This window comes from Anser brachyrhynchus (assembly GCF_964034855.1).
Source record: "Anser brachyrhynchus genome assembly, chromosome: 2".
In the NCBI taxonomy this organism is placed as follows: domain Eukaryota; kingdom Metazoa; phylum Chordata; class Aves; order Anseriformes; family Anatidae; genus Anser; species Anser brachyrhynchus.
Genome location: NC_137695.1, coordinates 109819998 through 109843171, shown reverse-complemented (window position 1 = coordinate 109843171; position 23174 = coordinate 109819998). Strand labels below are relative to the sequence as shown.

Here is a 23174-nt window from a genome sequence, read left to right as displayed (position 1 = left end):
GACAGATCTCCGCCAGCCGAGACAGCTCGCACGCAGACTTAGTCAACCTTGTTTTCCTGGCTTTTGCGTCTTGTAAACAACACTTGGCAGCTGTGTGTGATAAATCCCTGCTCGCAGCGAAGATGATTACTATCAGGAGGGGATCTTGGGGCCGGCATTTCCCCATGTGTGCGTGCAGGGGGGGAGGCATCTCGTGGGATGCCGGGGGGGCTGTAGCATTGCACACACACCTCCTGGCTTCTGCCATGAGCTCAATGTGTGTGTCCGTAAAACCCTCGAAGAGCTGCAGCTGGCTTCGGGTACTTGGGGAGGAAAGATTTCAGGGGTGCGGGTGCTAACCTCAGCAGGAAAGGAGTGGCAGAAGAAAGTAGGTAGAAGCTGGAGATGCAGCTGGCTTGGTGAAATAGCTGTGTGTGGGGGTGGGGTGGGGGGGCAGCGATCACGGTTTCCCTCTGGAAGAGGAGGAAAGTGGAAATCCAGCCGCCTGGAGCCCCTCACCAGCCCTCAGCTCCTGGCCGACAGCACGGAGGCTGCTCTGTGCCACCCGTCAAGGTGTGTTTTCACCAAACATTTTTCTTATTCGCACTTGAGAGCTGTTCCTGTAGTACTTCCTAGCTCTTTTAAAGTTCATTTGGGTTTTCTTTTTTTTTTTTTTCTCTTCCTCCTCTTGGCGTATTGCAGTTGTCAACTTTCCCCGTGCCTTTTGCCAAGTAGGGATTATTGGCACAAACACAGCGCGTGTTTGCTTCTCAGGACATGACTTGTTTTAAGTCTCCTGTTCAGTGACTGCCTGAGCTCTTACGTTCCTGTCCCATTTCCCTAGGTTAGCAGGCTCTTCTCCATCAGCTCCAGTGTCCTAAGGGGAAAGAGCTCAGACAAGCCACTCTCTCTAGCAAAACGTCACTTAAAGCTGTTGCTGTTCCAGACGTAGTAATTGCATCCACGTGTGCTGTGTGCCATTCAGTGTCTGCTCTGGTCTCTGTCATGACAACGAGTGCCTGGAGATGTGCAAACACAGAAAGTCACAAAAAACGATTATGGCTGCACTACCGAGCCAAAACTCTGACTGCCTTCTCCATCCAAGTTCTGCACCCGAGGCTGCTGACAGCACAAAGCTGTAGCATTCAGCAATTTTGCTCACCTCTCCCTTTGAAAATGCAGCTTCACTTGCCTTCCAACTCACCTTTCCAAAGCTTTCTGAAGGCGTTGGCATCGGGACTACCCCTGGCAAGTGTCACCAGGCTGGCTACGTAGGCTTGCAGACTGGGGTAGGCACCAACAGCAGAACTGCACACCGTGGTGTAGCCGCCATGCGGCCCCGCTACCTAACATGAGTCCCAGCTGCCAAGGCTGGTGCAGGCCTGAGTAGGCCACAGCTGTCTCCCAGCTCCCCCCTGTGCCACTGGAGAGCAGGGTTTTGGTCAGATTTCATGCGTTTCCACTGACAGACAGAAACCGAAGTGTTGTTGCCCTTCCAGCTGCTTGCACCGATGTGTAATGAACCCGCAGACGTGTGTACAAGCAGCAGCGCTTTGAAACCGTGACTTAACTGGGTGCCTGTGAGGATAGGCTGACTGCGTGCAGCTGACGGCTGCCTATCCCCATGAGTGCTCGGACAGCTTCTCCAAGACCACATCCCGCGGCTGTGGCTGTTTCCTCCAACTGCAGCCAGCCCTGGGCAGTGAGCCCTGCCGGTAGTTGTGTGGCAGCATGAGCCTCTCGCAGCAAGGAACTTGCCTGCGCATTTATGAACCCTGCACGTGGTGTTTGTTGTGAGCCTTTCGTCAAATCATTCAGCTGACAATGAAGAGAACTGACCTGACGGTGGCAAGAGCCGTTCAGTCTGGTGCTGTGGGTTTTGCAGCAGGTACATAACATTTCCGTGGCTTCTCTGAGTCTCTGCATCACTGCCATGCAGCTGGGGAAACGCTGCCCAGGCAGAGGTTCCTGGAGCTCCTCCATCAGTGACATACAGAACCATATTTATACGATCTGAAGAGAAACCAAAGTATTTCATGGACTGGAAAAGCTCAGCTACTTTTGGAGAATATTAATCTTTATCAGTAGTAAGGAAATAATTCCCAATTGCGAGGCCTATGAGTGCTGCCAGTATAGTATTCAATCAACATTCAGAAAACATTGTCTCGCCTCTGAAGTCCCCGCAGTCTTTGGCAAATTACGTGTCGTATGCCTCAAGCGTGCTCCTGCTTCCTCCACTACAAATGAACAAGTAAGGCCAGAGAGACTTATCTGTGTCCTATCTAGTTGCAGCATAAAAATGAGTATTTTTTCCTACTGCGACTTCGCCTCTAGCGTTCTAGGTCTTTTGCAGGAGCAAAATTGTTTTCTGTTTATTGGTGAATACACTTTAGTGTTTGGCTAGGGGCTTTTGGCTTTTGACCTCTCTTCTAGAAGCTGCTGCTGGAAAAGACACTATCATAATTTGCCACCAGCTTATAGATTTTACTAGAACTACTTTTTACTTAAAAAAAAAAATCACTCAACTGATTGTGGGAAGCACATGATGGCCTCCAGCTTGCTTTTGTGAATCTGCGTAACTTGCCTTGGGAGAAGTTCTGGACAGCAGACACATAACTGATGGTAAGGATCACAACAGTTTTGCAATTTTACTGAGTAAGCATTCAGCTGTTTTGCCAGAGCCTGTAATTTCACTTCCTTTTCTAGCCTCGATGTTCTGATTGCCTGACCTTGGGCTGAATGTCTTATTTTGTTTTCTTGTGTACTTCTAGTATCATTCCTTGTTTGAACTCTCCCTCTATCATCTCTGTCCGTTTGACTTGACAGTGCTTACATAATGCTATGCGTAGCCCATTTAAGTAGGTTAGAGATTATTTTGACTAGTTTTGTGCTGTTTGGAAAGTCATCTGATCCTTGCTAGTCCACTAAACTAACCACAACAACAAATCTTCCTCTGATGCAAACGAACCAACTTCTGTTCACGAGAGAACACACATCTTCCCTGTGTAGTCTGGCTTTTTTTTTTTTTTCCTAGCTTCTGCTTTCTGTGCTGTGGTAAACATAAGCCTAAAAGAAGAGCAATTAGCAATAAAATCCATCAGGTGTTTTTAAGAACCGAGGAGCTTCCCCAGGTGGACTTCCCAGCAGGTGAGGTATGAAGCAGACCTTCCTCTGCCAACCTTAGCCAAAGGTTAGTTCAGGTTATCGTATTAAATGCTACCTAGGCGGTTGCTGCTGTAACTCATTCTTCATGTTCGATTCAGCTGGCTTGTGCTCAGCCAAGGTATTTTCAGTGATACGCTGCCAACTTTCTACAAAGGCTTCCTCAAAAGTTTTTCTCCCTTAGCTGGTGATACATGGGAAAACTTCCTGTAAATATCTCCTTGTAGTTCGTAGATTTACATCTGCAAAGCACATACTGTGTAGTAAAGCTACCGGTCCCTCCACCTGGACCCCCTTGCACCTGCGCAAGCAGCTTCAGCCAATTTAATCTCCGTCATCTCCTTGCCCTCACTTGGGGGCAAGAGGGAAGGTTTTGCCCACCCTCTGAAGGGAGGGTGGCATCCCCTGCTATCTTCTGGACCCCAGGAGGAGGTGATGGCGACACAGGTCTCTTGGTGGGAGAGTTCCCACTCGCTCCTTCCCCTGGCTGGGAATGTGGGGGCAGGCAGGAGCAGTGGGGGTCCCCTGGCCAGCGAGCAGTTTCTTGAGCTCCCTCTAATTTAAACAAGCAGCATCCATGGGGGTTGGGGGTGTGCGTGCATCATTTCCCTTCCTATTTACACCCGTAAGCAGCAGGTATTTCCGCTGTGAGAAATTTCTTTCCAAGCGCGGTGATACAGAAAGCTCAGGTTTCCTCCCACGGGGTCGAGCGAGTGAGGCGGGCAGCACGGATCAGCTGATGCCCGCGTTAGTCAGACTTTCTGCGTCTGCCTCAAAAAATGACTTGCTTGCGGCTCTGCCGAGGCAGGAAATATGACCCTGCCGGCCGCTTTGCTATGCTTGCTGAACCTGGAGGGAACTTGCTTTCAGCCCCTCTGTTCCCCTTCAGATTTGCCTTCCATCCTCGCCTTGCCCCAGCCCTCCTTCACGTGCTCCCGGCTGGGCATCGCCTGCAAGGCACGGGGAGAGCTGCAGCCCCGGTGCATCGCTTGCGCAAGGGCGAGGCAGAGCTCGCTGTGCCTCCCTCCCTGCGGGATGCGCTTCCTCCCGAGGAAATCCCCCGCTGCGAGGCATCCTGGGAGCCCGGCCCTGCGGATTTTAAAAGGCAGCCAGAAAGTGCTGCCTGGTACCGGAGGATACCTATCGGTGTTGAGAAAGCCCTAGAAAAGAAGCAAACGTTTCAGTTAGGGATAAGGAAAAGAAAAACACGGTCCTTCCCGCTCCTCGGCTCTGTGGTTTGTCTGAGCTCGCTTCCCTGGGATACATCGGGGTTTGATCTGTAAAAAAAGATATCTAAAAACGTGTAAAATCTTAACTGTTCCAGTGATGGCAGCGTAATCTGCTTTTGATGACGTAAATTGTCAAAGCACAGCTCTATCTGCTGCCCAAGGACTGCAGGAAATGTCAGGCACTTATGCAAACGTATAAAGGAAGGGATGCTTTGCAGGGCGGGGGGGGGGGGGGTCGGGAAGATGACTCTTGCTGCAGCTTTCGGTTCGTGGATCACAGCTGGATAGCTCGGCAAGCCTGGCTCTTCTGTGTCACCATTCTGCAAGTTCCCAGGGCTCCTGTCCCTGCTGTGAGTGTGTCCCCGAACTGCTCACAGCCCAGTTGTGCAAGCCTTGGGAGCTGAGAGGTTTCCAGAGCTCTTTTCATGAACGCTGGTGGCATTTACCAGCGGAGTCAGCGTGCTGGGTCCTTTGGCTGCATTTTTTCTCCAAACAGCCACAGGGATTGCAGTGTTCATGTTTTGCCTCTAAATCCCCATGACTTTGTCCAGTTAAGGGATATTTGCACGTGGGTGGGTGAATCTGACAGCAAGAGACAAAACAATTTCTTTGAGAACCTTGAGGGGAGCCAAGCCTGCGCCAGAGCCTGACCAAGGCAGGAGGCAGCAGCAGCACAGCGGGGCACAACCCGCAGCTGGGGAGCTGTCAGGCAGGACTCTGACTCTGTGCAAAATGGGAATTTTCCTCGTTCCCAGATTTGCAAAAGATTTTGCAAACCCTCATGAGAGACAGTTTGGGTATAGCGTGGGATTGCATCCATCACTGCGTTCACAACAACAGCACTTCGTAGCACTTAAACCAGATCCTTTCCCTCACCTTTATTATTTTTGGTGCACAAGACGACTGACATGACACTGGACTGGTACTTCACCTGACTTACTTCAATTTGCATGTTGAAGAACCTGCAGAAAGATGTCAAGAGACCAGGATGAGCCCTCCATTGCTCGGTTACACCACCAAGACTCCTCTGGCAGCTGTGCTATGCCATGCCTGAGGATACATCCTGCTTTTAGGGCAGGCTCCGTCATTTTTCCTAGGCTGCGAGTGTTGCACAGGTGCAGAACAGCTTGCAGAAGAATGTGGGGCAGCGCTACCGAAACTGGGTGCAAGTTTGTTGTGCTGGCTTTGTTTGTTTTTTTCACCTCAGCGATAATTCTTAACCAGCGTGCAATCTCTGTTCTATGTACTTTACAGCTCCTCGTGATTTACCGTGATAATCGAGAACTTAAAACAGAAGCCCGGCCCTGAACCTTTTCACTACAAGGAAAACAGGACCTTTGCACTGTCGGCTGAGCTCAGAGCCTCCATCCATGGCTCAGCCTCTTCTCAGGTGCAAAGAGCCCCAAAGTCCACGGAAATCAAAGTCATGCTGATGGCAGAGCGTTTTTCACTGAAGTAGGCGGAGACCAAGCGCTTCACTACGACACGAGATCTCTCGTGTCGACCTCCTCGTAAAAAAAAAAAAGAGAAGGCACCCAACTGGTGGAAACAAGGCTATAAATGCCAGGATCACCAACAACATGCCGGCCATGGCTCAAAGTACAATCCGTGATGGGTAGGTGCTGAAACATTAACCAGACCTTGGGAAAGCGTCTGTAGTTGCCGCTTCGTGTCCACAGCAGCCTTCTGGCAAGCTGGGAGTGAAGGCTGTGCTGTTGCTGTGCCGGGAGAAAGGGCACGGCGGTGTTTGTGCAGTGCAGCTGGACTCGGCGGCGAAGGCCCCACAGGGTGTGCGTGTGTGTGAGCGTGTGTGGGGTGGTGTCAGGGGCTGTAGTGAAAAGGTACGAGCTTTTCTGGAGGGGGCCAGCATCCTGAGCCTCCCCAGATGAGCTGCAGGTTGTGGGAAGCATTAATAGTTTATGAAATCGAGGGCTGCGATGGCAGGGGCGAAAGGGGATGCTGGGGATGCTTTTGGGCTCACACCTCGGAAAGTCTGGATCTGGGTGATGGTTTTAGTGTTTATTTTATTTATTTATTTATTTTTGCCGCTGGTGAGCTGCGCTGGAAATGAAGTGAGGAGACACAACAAGCCAGCAGCCGTTCTCGACTGCGTGAGTGTTGTAATCGCATTGCTGCTCCCTGAGCTCAGCTGACACCAGGTACGGGTAAACATCCCTCGCTGCCCAGATGGGTGACAGTACATAAATCTTGGGAGCACTCTAGGGAATAACAAGTCTTTTGCAACTTTGCCTTTGAACTCCGAAGGAGTTGTGTGTGCTTGATTGATAGGCGGCGGCGCGGCGTGGCCCGGCCGTGCGTGGTGGGGCAGCGCGGCTCCCGAGGCCTACCAGAGGCCTCGTCCTCGCCCGGAGGAGGGGACAGCCGAGCCGCACACAGGTCTCGACACCCACAGCTGTAGAAGCTGCCACCTCCTTTCCGAACGTGATACCGCCAGCACGGAGCTGGCCTGCAGTGTTTTCTGAAGCTTGGTGCTGGGCCAAAAGCCATTCTGCAGTGCCTGCCCATGCCGTAGAGGTGTGTGATATTAACTTACCTGGTTTCCGCTGTGGGTTCCTCCACAGCTGCTAACGTATCTCCACGTGTTATCAGTACATCTCTTCTACAGACTTCCTCAGACTGGGTTTAAGGGACAACGTGTTCCTGTTCGGGAGAAGCAAAGGGATGTCCTGCCCTGCTCGTGCTGAATCACTCTTACCTGGCAAGGGCTGGCGGAACGGCGGGGCCATATTTTATTGTAGTGTACTCCAGCTGCAGAAAAGGTATTGGATTTGGGGTTTATATCAGACAACTAGTTCCTGATCAGGTTGATTAAGTCTTTAGGTGGAAGACTTTGCCTTCATATCTCTTTGTAAAACAAATGCTGAGTAGTGGTAAAAGGACAAATGTGCTCAGTTGTGACGCTTTAAATCATACAAACCATTACCAAAGACAAATAACAAGATCACAGCAGGTTACTCTGGTGCAGGGCTCCTTCCTGGAGCAAACACCACGAGACACAATCAACATTCACACGGTGTTCAGCCCACCACAATGCAGCCCCTCCAGCTGGGTCTTTGGAGGCGCGCTAGTAGGAATATTAAATCCCACTGAATACCTTCTTATGATGTTCATAATTTAACAACAGCCATGCACATGGGTGACCAATTCTGTGGATTGTGACTGTGGGGAACCAGATCCAACCCCCCCAGTGATGCTGAGGGCTGTGCCACGACCCCTGCTCAGCCCCTGCTCCTCTTACCATGCTTGCGCCGTGGTGGCTGGAGCCCTCTTAGGTGCTGTCAGTATTCATCAGAAGCAACTTCTTAGAAGGAGCGATGTGGGAATAAGTGCATTACTGTGTGAGCTGTCAGCAGATGTGCAAAGGACTTTTTGTATTGAAAAGGCGAAAAGAAAAAAAAAAAAGACATTAAAAATACCATTGCCATGTTGCCCTCTGGGTTTACACAAATGTGGCACAGAGAAGAATTAGGCTTTTGCAGTTTCATGTTTCCTTGACCTTTTGAGAGAGGAATTAAAAATCAGATCCAACTTCTGCTCCCAGTTGCAATGCTGAAAGTCCAGAGCCAATATAATGTACTGGCTCCTGAGGTGTGGGAGCAGAATTTCGTCTTGCCTATTGAAAAAAAAATGAGAGAGAGATGAGATATGAAGAGGTCTGAATAAAGGCTGGATCATTTGAGCGCTAAACCTCTCTCCCAGGTGGGTGCAATTATTGTGGGTGCAATTACTGGTGTGTAAGCAGATTCCTTCACCTGCTCTGGTGGGCGTTCTGACTTGGGATCAGTGCAACGTAAGGAGAGAATACACGTCTCCTCCAGCATGGTGTCTGCTCAGTGTGCTGAGGAGCGTGCCGTGGGAAGAAGCTCGCAGCCAGCAGCATCCCTGCTGTGACGCAGCTGCTGGAGCCCGGTGGTGGTGGCCGTGCCTGATGCAGCAGCAGCAGTGGGGCAGACAGAGAAGCTGTGCCAGCACCCGTGTCGCTTGACACTTAGAAAGCCCTCGGACCATTAACGCTAAGCTCATGCGTGCTGCTTGACATGAAAACATTTCCAGTTAAAGATCATTTCAGACTGTCGTTATATTGACTTACGCAAATGTTGACAAACAAAATCTGCTTGGATTACGCTCTAATGACAAGCTCTGCGTGCTTCAACAGGTTTTCTTTGTTTTGGCTTGGTTTCTTGGATTTATTTTCAACCGTCCACTGCTAAGATATATTTTTGTTCTGAGAGGACAAATGCAGCGGGGGGCTGCTTCCTACCTGGAATCTCGACATTGCCTGGGAGAAGCTGGCTGCCATGAATCATCACGGCGATGCTGTACAGCACACACATAGCTTTTTTTTTTCCCCTTTTGGAGACAAGCACGTGGCTATTAAACAAAGGACAAGAAGTGAGGGGAGTACACTGCAATTTGCTAATGTGTGGCTGGGTTCCCAGTTCCCTGTGCATTCTTGCAGCCAGACTGCAGTCGTCATGATGCCATTGCCAGGAAAGATGTAAACAAAAGGAAACTCTCTCTGTCAGTTGAAACATTAGGTTAATCGTGCAAAATAATATTTCGTAGTCATTCAGGTCGAGCCATACGCTACCTAGTTATCTAATATGCTATTCGTTCTATACAGATACACAGCTTCATTGGCATAAAGCACCAGTTTTTACATCTCTTTAAATCACAGCAGTATTTGCTATGTGGTGAGTCAGGGCACTGTGCAAGGCCATCGGACCCTGTCATGCAGGACTGTGACTTAAAATTCAGGTGCTTTAGGCATGGCTCTTTTGGGATCACTTGGAGGTTGGCAAACAGACGTTTTTCTGTTGAAGTAGTTAAACGATCATCTTTATGCCTCAGCCAAATTTCACAACTGGAAATTATTCTGGGGTGAAGTCTCTTTTTTTCCCTAACACTGCAATCACAGCTGCGAAACTTCACTTAAAATCAAAGGCCGGTGTTTATTCTGGATTAAAACAGCTGCTAGCGAGATGGGAACAAGACTCAAGCTCTTCTTTCCCACCGTGAGGGCTTACCCAAGAGCAGTGACAGCCATGCACTGACCTGGAACTTTTAACTTACATTATTTCTGTTAAACCTGCGCCATGTCCTTCTCTAGTCGGCATCTTTTCAGCTGTGTGTGATGAAGACCTGCCCCGTGCAAGCCTTGGTGTTGTCCAGGGACTTGCATCTCCTGTGTCTTCAGCTGGGGTTTAGGGAGCTGCTCGAAGGCATGATGCTGCCCTGACACATTTGAGGCTTGCAAATGGCGTGGTGTAAATAGTAGTCGTGGTGGTACTGCTGCCCTGGGAAGGGATGTCAGATACTCAGAAACTATTTAACAAAATGTTGCTCCATGATGGGAAGGAATTTTCCCCTTTAGCTGTTGCTACAGACTGTGACAGCAAACGCTTTTGTCACAGATTAAATTATTGCAGCTTTAATGCTGGTGTCCACCCTCTTCTGCCCCATCCTTCTCCTTCTTTCCACTTTCTCCTTCCCTTGGGCCAACGGTGGGACTCCCTGCTGCAGCTCCCAGTGCTGCAGCCTGTGCTGTCAGTGCTTGTTTTGATCCAGCAGCAAGGCTGAATGCCATGGCAGTTTTGCTGCATCATCTGTGAACTGCCTGGACAGTGTCAATCTTTTACCTTTCACTGTCTGTGATTGAGCAGAGAGACGAGGAATGACACACACTTAGGTGCATCGGATGTCTCCATCTCCCCTTAGGCCTAGGGTAGATGTGATTTGCCAGCGCTAGCTACAAATTGAAGAAGTCTCAGTATTTTGTTTTATTTTTTTTCCATGTGATAGGAAAGTTTTCTTCCTAAGACTAGCAAAACAACTGGAGCACCATGAGTTATTACCATGAACACTTATTTCACCACCTTCCCCCACCCAAAACAAAAAAAAAAAAGAAAAAAGAACATGCTAGAGGATGACAAATAGCACAGCCCAATTCATGCAATGCATTAACATCTCACTGCTACACACTTTCTGGAGCATATACAACAAAAGAAGGAATGATTACAGTTCTGGTTCAAGGACCACAGCAATCCAGCGCTGAACACGCACTTGTGAAGCAATTCCAGATTGCAATTTTGAGCACCGATAGCCAGTACAATAGGAAAAATAAGCCACGCTGTATTAAGGACATGCCTTTGATAATTCGCTCTTTATAGCTAAAAGCCAGGGATAGCTGGTAGGCTTGGCATCCCGCTGGGGAAATGGGACAGTTGCACAGGAAGGGGTTGCCTTTTGCCATTTCACATCTACGCTCCCAATTTCCAGCCTCCAGCCTGAACCCTGTGCCTCAGCACGCAGCTGTTTGCACAAGTGACTTATCGTGCCTCCATGAGACACCTGGCACCCAGAAAACATCCTTCTCACTGCTGTACTGCTTTAACTCCTTGCAAGGGCCATCCCTTTCTGCGAACCTTTGACAGCTTTAAAACGTCGCAGAGCAGCAGCTTCCCGGGGACGCTCTGGGGCTGGGCATCCTCTGGATTCTCCGGCGGCGCTGAAGCACTCCAGCATTTCTCCTCTTTGAATAGAGCTGGCAAAATCCGTAATTGCTTCCATTCTGCTTGGCTGGAAAAGAGAAAAAACCAGGCACCCCACCACGGGGACTGCTCAGCGCAGAGCAGATACGATGGAGGCCTCTGCACCAGGGCTCACCCACCAGAGGTGATGGCCATGCTCAGACTGGTTGTTTGTTTGTATGTTTGTTTGTTTCTTTTCGGTCTCTATTTTCTCTATACTTTTTTTTCCTCTTTCGTGTTTTTTTTCTTCCCCTGGGTGGAGCAGCCCCGGTGAGGTGATGACTTACCTGCCACAGCTTGGGAGATAGCGATCTTGAACTGACAACGTTCACACAATGCCCCAGTAGAGCTTTTCTGGCTCTAATTTCTATGATTATGTTGTTACCGGATCAGTGAAGAGAACCATGAAAAACACAATTACCAGGAAGCCCTGCTCCTTTCCTTGTCTCTTTGTCTTGCTGCAGATTGGGCATGTGACTCACGGAGAAATAGAAGACCGGCTGTATTCGTTCGTATGACCCAAAAGGGTGCTGCCTGCTGATCAGACCCAAGCGTGGGAAAGCCTGGCCGCTGGCTGAAAAGGCCGGTCACGTCATGTTTTGCAGCTGGCATTCAAACGCATCCTGGTGAATCAGGCGATCGCGGCTACCTTTCCTGCTACGACGGCAGCTGAGCAGGAGCAGAGGCGCTGCGAAAACCTCCCTCCTGCATCGACAGCACGGGGAAGGGAGGAATGAAGGTTGTGAATGAGCTTGGTGCGGCAGGACAGCAATTTTTGGGGGCCTCTGGCGTGGCACCAGACTAAAGGAAAAGGGGACAAGCGGGCTATGACTGTGGGTGTTGGTGGCAGGCTTGCTCAGTGCAAGCCCACCTGCGCATCACGGGCTGCTCGGGCAGACCCTGGCCATCCCCCTTCTGATGCACGGCGGGGAAGGAGAACCTCGTGGGCTGACTGCCACTCCAAGTGTTATGAATTGCTATCAAAAAATATCGTCTGTCTCCACGTTAGCACAGACTCTGCAGATTTGATGGGCGAGCATGCTCCAAAGGGATGGTTAAAATGTGTTATTTGCCTATTGCGTGCTGCAAAAATAAATACCCAAAGCATGAGAGGACAAACTTTGGCAAACAAAGCGTCAACAAGCTGTGTTTGTGGGGGAAGGCTCACAATTTGGAGGGAACGTTGAGCTGGAAGGGAACACTGAGTATAAATAAGGATAAAGTTTACCTTAAGCAGGCATGAAAGGCAGGGCTATGAGCCACAGCTTGGACTTTGCCATTCTTCCGGTGAGACAACGGCTTGTAACAGGTCTGCTATCTCGTGCTCTCTGATGTGGCCTCACTGCAGAAAGATACCAGCCACTGCAGGAAGGTTTTTAAATAATAAGGCTTTTTTTGTGTGTGTGGGGGGGGGGGGGGGCGGTGCACCCCTAGTTTATCAGTTTGTGAGTGACCAGAGAGACTGTGAATTCCTGCAGATGAAAGGAAATCCCACTGTCAGATCTTAGCAGTAAAACATGGTAAAACTTTTTTAGCTGAAGTTTTGCTGCCTCTAGGTCGCAAATCTTTTCGATCTCCCTGGGTCTCAAGAGCGGGCAAATGGTACACGGTGCATCGCTGGCATGCTGTTCGTATGGCTGTGAGGCTTATAGACTGAAATATGTTAAAATGCCAGCATTTGCTGGTACAGCCGAGAGCAGTAACATCATCTGGAAACACCGCTACAGGATTTGGTGACTGTTGTTATTGCACGGACTGGGAAAAACCCAGCCAGAAGGCAGGGTGAAAGGAACCCCAGCCACTTCTGCTCAGCACCCCAGAGATATTTCGGCCGTCCCTGGAGATGAGCACGGCGCTGAGGGAGCTCGCGTGGCGAAACGCAGAGCGGCGCAGAGCTGCTCCAGGCCTCGCCGGCCACTGCCCGCCCAGCCTCTGCCAACCCCAGCGAGGTGCGGACAGCCCCCGCGCAGAAGTGCCTTCGGAGGTTTTCCTGAGGATCAGGGGTGGGATGACGGCGATTTTTGGCCCATGAGGAGCCCTGTGCTGAGGGCGCTGCCGGGGCTGGCAGCACGGCTCTGCGCCCGAGGACTGGCAGGATTGGTCTTGGGCTGCGAGCACTAAGAGAGAAACAGGCCGCCGGCTGGGCCTTTATCCTCGGCCTCCTCAAGTGAAGCCTTTTGGCGGTTCCGGGAGAGTGAATCTGTATTGAAAACCCACAGCTCTTACAAGCAGTGCATTAATTATTTTATTAATTCGCTCTTTTTACATTATGGGAAACATTCATCTATTTACATTTTCCTGTCCACACACAAACTAGATAGATAATCCTATGAAAACCCAAATCATTAAGCCATAAAAACACTCTCCTCTGTCTAAAGGCTTTCAAATTTGTGTCTTTTGTTTCAAATCAAAAACATTTTTAAAATCACGTTTGGGAATGCAGGTAGGCCAGTGATTTACATTCCAGTTACTTAAAATATGCATTTGACCTTTTTCCTTTAAAAAAAAAAAAGAAAGAAAAAAAAAAAAAGAAACAACCAGAAAAACCCAATAAATTCACAAAGATACAGTTCAAATTAAAATGATAGTGCACATCAAAGCATTAAGGGAACACCAATAAATAAACTGAAATATATTACAAATAAATTATTTCTATTTACCTTTTCAAATATTAAAAATCTTTAATCCATTTCTTCATCTTTCTTTACAAAAAGATTATGAGAATTTTATGGAAACATCTGCAAAAAATATAATAAATACTTTTTTTTTTTCTTTTTAACTTTTGAAGCAGGAGACAAAACCAACCTTTTCTAAAATTTCCCCAAGGAAAAAAAAAAAAAAAAAGAAATACTTTAGTACGAAAGTGAAACAGAATATAGGCATTTTTAATTTACACTGGGCAGGTTAGACTAAAAACAAATAGTTACAAATTATACTAAAACAGATGATACAGCAAATATACTATTTGTGCATTAGTACTGGTAAATGAGTCAAGTGGTTAACTCGTGGCATTCTAGGGGCAGAAGTATTATATTTTGTATTAACTGGTCTTGGCTGTATTTTTAAAATTTTGTTAAAAAACTAAGCAAACATTGCAATTCTCTCTCCAGAGCCAAATGATCTAACAGGCATTCAGCTAAGAATAGATTCATTTAAAATATATAAGAAAAATATTCTGTGATATACAAATACAATAATTCATAAAAGACTAGATAGTCTTCCCTTTTCCGCTTTTTTAGGGGGGCACTTGCTAGGTATAAATTTCTGTAGCCACTTGTCAACCAAAATCTTAACTCATCTTTCATAAAACATCCACAAAACTAAATAATCTGAGACACAGCTGTGAATGTGGACTCTCACCTGGATACAGCTTTGTATACCTCAGTACAAATGAGTTCCAAATAATTAATACTTAATATGACTATATGCTCAAAAGTGGCAGTTGGCACTAGTATATACTGCAAACACGGTGATGTTTCGTTGCTGCTAAAAGTCAAATGAAGTGTTTCAAAACTAGCAAACACACAGGTATTCGAACGCTGAGAGGGTCAAACCTTTCAAAGCTCCTATAACACAAAGCACTCTAGGGTTACACTGGATTTCCGATTACTCTAGTTAAAAGTCTTTTATATATTAAATTATTAGCCCTTATCTTGTAAACCACAGCAGTAAGTATTTGTGCCCTGTTTATAAAGACATAGCTCAGATATCAATGGCTTTGAGAGGTAGCAAATTCTCTAGTGGTTTTAGTATGCTCTCGTGAAAATACTTGGTGCCAGAACCTATTACCTCTCCTATTTTCTTGAGTAAAATTAAATTAGCACCTGGCTATGATGTCGTAGGAAAAGAAGCTGTCTGGCATGACCTCGATGAATACTTTTAGCACGAGCTTCACTTTTCGATGACAATTTCCAATGCTCTGAAACGCGAGCTGCAGGATTTCGCCAGCCCTGCGGTGGGATGTCGCAGGGGCCGGGCCAGCTTTTAACAGCTAAGGGCGTAGGAAGCCAGCGCTGGTTTGCTGCCCTCAGTGCACACCGTGCCCCACCGTGGGGGTGGCTGTCCCTAAGCCTGTCCCCGGCAGGAGCAGAAGGCCGCCTTCCTCTCGCAGGTGCCCCAGGTGATGGATGGGGACCACAGAGCGGTCCGGAAAGCATCACCCCCGGGAGCCTGGGCACAGCCGCGTTGGCCAAACCCGCTGTCCCCGATTCTGCTGTCCCCAGCGGGTGCCAGGGAGGCACGCGTGCGCACACCCACACCTTGTCGTCGTTGGCACACGGGGCACAGCTTTCCTTGTGTTGGCACGAGAGCTTCCCGCGACTGAGCGGGCAGAAGCCCCCAGCTCGGCTGGGGGGCAGCTGGGGAGCCGGCAAGCAGGGCCGAGACCGCTCCCGCTCCTCCCCAGCCCTATTGTCTGTGATTTACCCCCGGTATTAATGAGCTACTTGGGATGCGTATTTTTCGTGATTGCAAAACAATGGCAGGAGCAGGGGTAGGAAAGCTTGTCGTGGAAAGAAATTAAGTTCATATTGATCCCATAACTTGTGAAAAATACTTTATTGTTCTTGTTCAGATAGGTACTTTATACTATTAAGAGGAGACTGATTTAGAAACTTACTCCTAGATACGGACCGTTTGGTGATAAGCAGTCTGCACGGTAGCATACAACCAGCTGTGGATAAAGCAAAGCCTCGCCTGGAGAAGCATCGCAGGCTCTGCGTACAACAATTTGCTTACAGGTGTTGGTGTGTGGCTGCGTGTACATGTGAGATCGGATAGTCCCACCAAGAGTAAGACATCAACAAAACCAAGCTTTTTTTTTCTTTTTTTTCTTTTTTTTTTTTTAACCAATATAATCCATACAATACAATACAAGAGGAATTGACAGTACAGTACAATTTTAAAAACTCTTAATACTTGGACAAGAAAATCCTTCTTTTATATTATCTTCAACTGTCCTTGCTTCTTATCTCCTTCCTTTTCACTCTTTTATTGCCTTTCAAAATAGATTATTTCCCTGGAAGATCGAATTTACAATCTTCTGCTGATTGAAATGTTTAAGTAGTGATTGATGAAATAAAAATGAGGCAGTTTGTGCAGCTGTGAGTGTGCAGGCATCTTTCCACAGGATCTTTTCTATCCCTCGCCATCTCACCTGCAGGATATGCTTCCATTTTTCACCCCCAGCTCTGTGTTTCTACCCACCCTCCCCGCTCCCGCCCCAACCTCTCCCCCCCCGCTTTGTGACTCCTTAAATTCAGGTGAGAAGGTGTGATTCGGAGGTTTAGAATAAAGTGCGCCATCTGCTTTAGAAAAAAAAAAAAAAAGTAATAAAAAGAGGGGAATCCGAGTCATAGCTCCTTTCATCTTTTATGAGGAAGACGGCAGAGTCCAAAAGGATCACCCTGCGTGACTGAAATTTCCAAAATCCCCTGCGGTTTGATATTGCTGTACACTAGGTAACAGGCTAGCTTTAGATCAACTAAAGGTCGTGAGTGGGTTAAATGGAGCGCCTACTGTACAGGAACGCGTGTGCATGGGAGTCGGAGCGCCGCGTTTATTGGTTTCAAACAGAAAGAGGATCGCACTCGTTTACATGAGGCAAGGTGGCAGCATCAGTACATGTGTGACAAAGCATCGTGATGACATGGGCAAACCTTCAGGAAGCAAGGGTGGTTAGAGGACACCTCTTGGAGGACCGACAACTACGCCACGGCGGTGGGATTCATCGGGGTCACCGGGACTGCGTACAGAGAGAGGGGAGGGAGGGGAGGGGGGAGAGAGCAGAGAGAGGAGGAGGTACAAATACTCGGTGGTGGTGACCTGGAGCAGGAGCCTAGAGGGGCAGATTGTACAGGAGACTTGTCTTGCCAGAGAGAGTCCTCCTGGTCGGATCCCTTCATAGCCTGGTCTGGGCTTCGGGGATGTATATCTCAATGCTTTCGGCGCTCTCGGTGGCTGAGTTCTGCCGGACGGACGCCGCGCGCTTGGCAGCCATCAGCCGCTTCCGGGCCTCCTGACGCTGCGAGCTCTCCAGAGAGCGTTCCCGGATGAGCGGCACCTGACCTTTCGATGGCTTCTTTGGCACTGGAGGAGGGACCCTTCTCTCCTGATCAAAGCAGAAGGTTAATGGCATTATACAGCTTCTCAGGGAAAGGCGGGAAAAACTAGGACGCGTCAGTAGTTAGAACACACATTTTACCTACGGTCTGTTAGCTCCTATCTGCCCTTTAGTCTTCAGTGAACTGGCTAGAAACTGAGCTAGAGAGGAGAGCGTCTCAGGCGCGGCCTCGTACCACCGGCACCGCTTCACGCGGCTGAGGAATAAATCCCGCTCTCGGCAGCGCGACCCCGGGGGGCCCCGGCTCCTGCAGCTCTGTTAACAAGCCCGGCTGACCGCAGCCGGCACCGCCGGGACGGGGCCGAGATGTGCACGTCACCTCGCCCCCCAAAAACGGCACCGAGGCAGCGCGAGGTGGTCCTGCGGCAGCGCTGAGATGCGGTGGGCTCGGCATCCCACCTGCGGCTGTCAGCTAGCTGCCTGCGTGCGGTTGGTGCATCAGGGTGGTAACCGTCAAAAAAATAACAACAGAACCAGGTATTCACGTACATTTTTCATAGAAACTTAGTAGCCTGCCCCCAAATCCCCCGCTTCGGGTCTGCCTGTGCAAGCTCGTATAAACCCTGGCCTGCTAAATAGGCATGCCACACTACAGCCAGCTCTAGCTTGAAAAACTGGTAGGAAAAAATTAAACACCATGAAGAGAACATGCATTAATCATCACGGTGGTGGCTAGCTCCAGATACGCGATTGACAAGGAGGACTTTTATGTACAGCTTGGTGCGTGGGTACAAAAAAAAAAAAAAAATCAGAACGGGATCTCTCCTGAAAAAGAAAAGTGTATTCAGGTCTGAATTTCAGGCGTCCACAAAGACTTTGTCAAGTTAATTAGATTGTCTTTTAAGTTACATCCCCTTCCAACTGTGAACACGGCCTCTGAACGAAGGGATTTTATCACACTACAAAGGTCCCATTCTGCCCTTGCATTTTCTCTCATGCTGATCACAACAGCGTCCACGGCTTGAAAGATAAAGGTGCTTAGTTACACTTATTCATACTTTGCTTTTTCCCTCCGTCTAAGGATTAATCTATGCTGCTTAAAAAGGACCCATTGGCAAAGGCCAAAGGCAATTGCAAATATCAATTCCACTGAAAGTTTTTTCTTTTCTTTTTCTTTTTAAGAAATGAAATGTTCTGTTTCATTTAGAATCATAGACAAATGCTCACTGAACCAGGAACACAGTCAATGTAATTCTTTAAAATGTGTAATCTTTACCTGCCTACCGTAGGTCCCTTTCTTCAGCACTACTTAACTTCCTTTAACCCGTTATAGTCTTCTTTTTGTTGGAAACTCTTTGAAATGTTTTTCAGAAGCAAACAAAAGGCACATTTTTTTAAGAAAAGCTCTTGTTTCTTACTGCTGCAATTAAAAACACTCGGCCTACCCGCTTGACTAGATAAGCTAACGAAAGACCATACACCAGCATTTTTTTGCATGCATGTTTGGCGTCTTTAACTTCCTTTTCTGACAGATATTGGAAAAAAATAAAAAGAAGATAAGAAAATGACTTGCCTTCAGTACCTCGGGCTAGGAAAACACATTCCCATGCATCCCCCTACAAAACACTAGGTGTGCACAAATGGTGTGAGCATGGCACTGCTAAGTCAGGAATGAATGAGTATTTAGTGTTGACCGGAGGAGGGAGAGTGCTACCAGCACTGCCTTTGCAAACTTCCTGCTGCAAGATTAACAGGGTTCGTTATCGTTATTGTTATCTGTCCAAAAGAAAACACCGCTTTGGTCATCGGAAGTGAGCTAACCATGAGTTCGGGGGGCCCAGACACGTGGCTGAGCCACTGTACCTGTAGGTCTTGTCCCCCCTCCTTCTGGCGTCCCTACCTGCTTGCTCTATTCATTGGTATCAGACCAGCCACAGAAAGTCTAACGGAGAGTCAGCCATCAAATTACATACCTACAGGAGCGCGGCAGGGCATTAGACCGTTGGTTCCTCTAGGAACAGGCCTGCCTTTTAAGTACCTGCTGAAACATTTGTGTATTTTGGCTCACCCCAGTGCTGTTTGTCTTGATGTGGATCGTGAGGAGAAAAATAAGGCAATGGTGCTGAATGAGAATGGGAAGTGAAATGTGGCTCACATTGGAGATGTGGTTGTTTTTTCATGGTGACAGAAGAAGACTACATTTAAATAAAAACCCCCAAAGCTCCAGATGATTTTTATGCTCTCTTGGATAAACAGCACTACCAGCCAAGTGGACCTGTTTATGAAATCACCCATTAAAAACAAACAAACAAACAAACAAAAACCAAACCAACCAACCAAACTAAAAAAGAACAACAACAACAACAAAAAAGATGTGGAAGTTCTTTCATGTGACATTTTGGAAGGCATATTTTTGATATTGCTCTGTTTGTAATCTGGTTACCAAAGTCAGTGATGGTTACAGTGCTTCCCTAGTTTTTTCAGTAACACAACCTAGAACTCTTGCTATATGCAATAATATGAACCGTAAATGTGATTTATTTAATTTTAAGAATCAATATATAAGGCAGTTCCTTCCAACGATTGATCGTCTAATATGATTAAATGTAAAGCTTAACAAAGTACCACATTCCCATTATCCGATTCACAAAGACAGATTTGGTTTAAAAATATGCCTGAAACATATTACAGATAATATCCCAGATGATTATTATGTAAACATTGTCATTACAATGAAATTAATTTGATATGAGCTTCATTTCACATTTTTAACGTCAACGCTGTAACACAGAGGCCTATTTAATTTGTCCAGTATTTGTGCAGGGTTTTAAATGAAGCATACAAAATCTACAATGTTCTACCTTCTTGTCATGAGGATCCATCTGTTTCCAATTATTGGCCTTTAACTGATGAAGTTCATCAAATTTCATACTAATATTTTCTATGGACAACTGCAGCATATCCCAAAACCCTGCTAAATCCTGGGAGGTTGGCCGTGGATGTGCATTAGGATTCTGTACAACAGAAGAAGAAGAAAAAAAAAAACAGTTGGGCTTTAGTACTTCTTAATGTAAAGCATTTGTGCAAATGGTTACGAATCTTGCTAGCAAAGCAGTTTCAGCAGAGAGAGCCGTCAAGGAGACACAGAGAGAGAAACAACAGAGAGCACCGACTGGGTTTTTATTTGCAAAGGGTCTGTGGCAGCGTCAAGCCACTGTGCCCCCATGGGCTCCTGGGCACCACCAGTGGGTTCAAGGGTGGCATCCTGATAACACTGAAATTGATTGCCAGCCTCCTCTTCACTTTAATGAGAAGGGTTCCCCGTGATATTGGTGCTTGTAGGAAGACTGGGACCTGTGAAAGTGTACTGTTGCTGCATGTACAAATAGTGATGGACAGATGCACAAACACTTTTCCCACACAATGAGAATCTAAGGGCTACAAAAATACACCATTTCAGGTAAAATTAGCTGTCATACACCTCAGGCCATTTTTTTTTTTTTTTTGACAAGAATAATCTCTGCAGGGTGAAAAGCTCTGAAGAAAACATGCAGAAGCACAGCAATCTACTTTTTTTTTTTTTCAGGCTCGTTTTTGGGAAGAGTGATATGCCAAACACAGTGCTGGCCCACAGCTGGTAGGCCCTGGACCTTGAGAGAGGCAGGACAGCCAGGGTACCTCTTTCCCTGCACCAAACACATCAGCTGCACCACGCTGGATGTGCCATACAGGGCTTGCAAGTGGGTTCAGTTCATCTGCACCTTCAAGCTCATGGGCCTCAAGAGGAATCCTCATGGCCCAGTGAGCCCAACACAGTGAGCTCTGGAAATATTGCACATGCAGTAGGCATATGTGTATAAATACATAAATAAATTATTATTAGCTCCCCCGAATGTTGTTTTACATGGCTCAAGTGTCACTTTGTGCTTAGGTTTTCTTCCTCACCTCAGGAACAACAAATCTGAGAATATCCTAAGTTTTGCTTAGGATACTTCTATTTGTGATATTCACCTCAACACTGACAAGTGATTTTGATAGCATGGTTATACCACCAAAGCAGTGACTGTAGAAAACAATAAAATATATATGTTAAGATGCATAAGGAGAACGGAGATAATACCTTCATTCTTAGTTTTTCAGTGCTTGACACTAGCAGGTTGCTCATTGTTGGCTTTTATTTACAAGATGCACAAACATTTTTTTTTCATTTTTTTCTATTAAGAATTGGAAGGCTTACTCAGAAAGAAATTATTTCTGTTGCATTTGTTCACTCCAGGCAGATTTTGGTTTCGGTGTGGATTTTCAGGGGTGCATTAAATGGAGTAGAAGACGGCCACCCCATTGTGGCGAGTACCACAGGGTTTGCTTTCCCTGTTCTGTGATGGTAGAGCATAACAATCTGTGCTTTCTGTGCTTCTAGGAATTTATGCCAAAATTGGGAATTAAATGTATCTATTGTGCAAAACTGTTAATTAAAAATTTCAAAAACTTTTGTAAGTGCTGGTGTTTTAGGGAATACTGTTTTAGGTACATGATATGAAATATATTATTCATTTATCATCAGGAATATCATTGTGATACTACCAATATTAATGGCATAAAAATAGCAAATACTACTAATAATAGCAGTAGCATATACCAGTCGCATACAGTAATAATTATATAACATACTGGCTCTTTGCCTCTTATACAGGCAGCATTGGGATTATGTGAGACATCTGGTCCACCCTGAAAGACCTCAAGAAGGCACCCAAGCATCTCCATGCCCACAACAACCAGAACTCGGAGGTGAAGGGACAGATCTAGCAGCAGAACTTCAGTGATACCTCACCCAAAGCTTTTTGCCTTTCTTTGTTTTAAGGATCTCAAACTGTTAGCAAAACTCATGCTGACTCCACTGAGTTTGACAGCGTTACTCTCAAATTCACATCAAGGCCTTTACTGCAAAAAGTTGTAGACCCTGCTTGTCAGAAAATGTCTAGTTTAGGTGGTTGTTTGCAGAGGCAGTTCCTCTGGTAGTAAGAGGTACACAACAGTATTTATCAGAAAAGTTACATACCAGGTTTTCTTCACAAAGTTCTCTGAACTGGTAAAATTTCTGGGCCATTAGGAGCTGGGCACTGCCCACCGCAGTTCGGATTTTCCCTAGAACTGAGAGAAAAAAGAGGCGTAAGTCACGGTGTTCTTGCTGCGGCCAACCAAAAGCCTACAAAATGAGAGGAGAGAGATGTGCAGGAGCCAGCTCCAGTTTTCCTAAAGAGCGTTGTCTCTCAGACATGGGTTATGGAGAAGCTGACGAAGCTGAAGGCAGATCTGTACCAGGCCAAGGCAGGCTGCAAGGGCTCTCAGGTCAGCCTGCATTGGCAAAATATTAATCTGTTGGTACAGCTGCCTCTCATTCTTCAACGAAACAACTTCCAGCTGGCACAGAGCACTTTCATGACAGTACAGATGTGACTGATCAAAAGCTTTTGCACCCTGCATAGAAAGCACACAAGAAATTGCACCTCTAAACAACACCGGGACGCAGGCTCAGGCTGTGAACACAACATGGCTTCCTGCACGATGGCATGCAGCTTTCCAAAACTGTCATCAAGCACACAGTCTGGAAAACGCTGCATGTACCAGCATCTCTGCCATCTCATGCAGCAACATGATGCCTTGTTTTCAGGTTTAACTGAGTGTTGCTTGATCTGACCCCTGGAAAGGGATTGGGGATTGTAATGCACACCGATAAATCTCATCCAGACCCTCTGAGGTGTTTTTTTTTGTTTGTTTGTTTTTTTTTTTTTCCCCATGGGCAGTATCAGAAGTGGCTTCTGCCGTTGAATGCAGGTGCCCAGGCACTCTTCAGGGAGCACTCACACCCTGGCCTTTCCTCCTCGCCGGTCCTAGCCTGTCTCTTGCACTGTCTGTAACAGCTCTGTACAGAGGGTGGGTTAGTTGTGGTCTCCTCCCTTTCCCTGCCAGCTGAAATAACTTTTTATCTCCCAATTCTTTGGTTAAATAGAGATTTTCACTTAATTTATTCAAAAATAGAAAAAAAAAACCAACAAACAACAAACCACTTCATTAGTGAAAACCACGAATGGCAACCATTGTGTCACCATTTTCACCATTTCTACTCACAGATCCTTGCAGTACCCTCTGTCCCAGATATCATATAAGTACAGCAGCTTTTCCATGACAATT

The 23174-nt window shown here is 47.0% G+C and overlaps 1 protein-coding gene across 15 annotated transcripts in view; it reads right to left on the bottom strand.

Annotated features, from left to right (window-relative positions):
- Positions 1–13148: 13148 nt before the first annotated feature.
- Positions 13149–23174, bottom strand: part of DLGAP1 (DLG associated protein 1) — a 419363-nt gene continuing 409337 nt past the window's right edge. For all 15 annotated transcript variants that reach the window (XM_080581951.1, XM_080581942.1, XM_080581947.1 and 12 more), the window contains 3 exons: positions 22042–22133; positions 19844–19996; positions 13149–17030 (listed from right to left, as the gene is read on the bottom strand). In XM_080581951.1, coding sequence (XP_080438077.1) covers positions 16821–17030; positions 19844–19996; positions 22042–22133 — 455 coding nt within the window. In that variant the 3' untranslated portion in view covers positions 13149–16820. The remainder of the gene's footprint in view (positions 17031–19843; positions 19997–22041; positions 22134–23174) is intronic.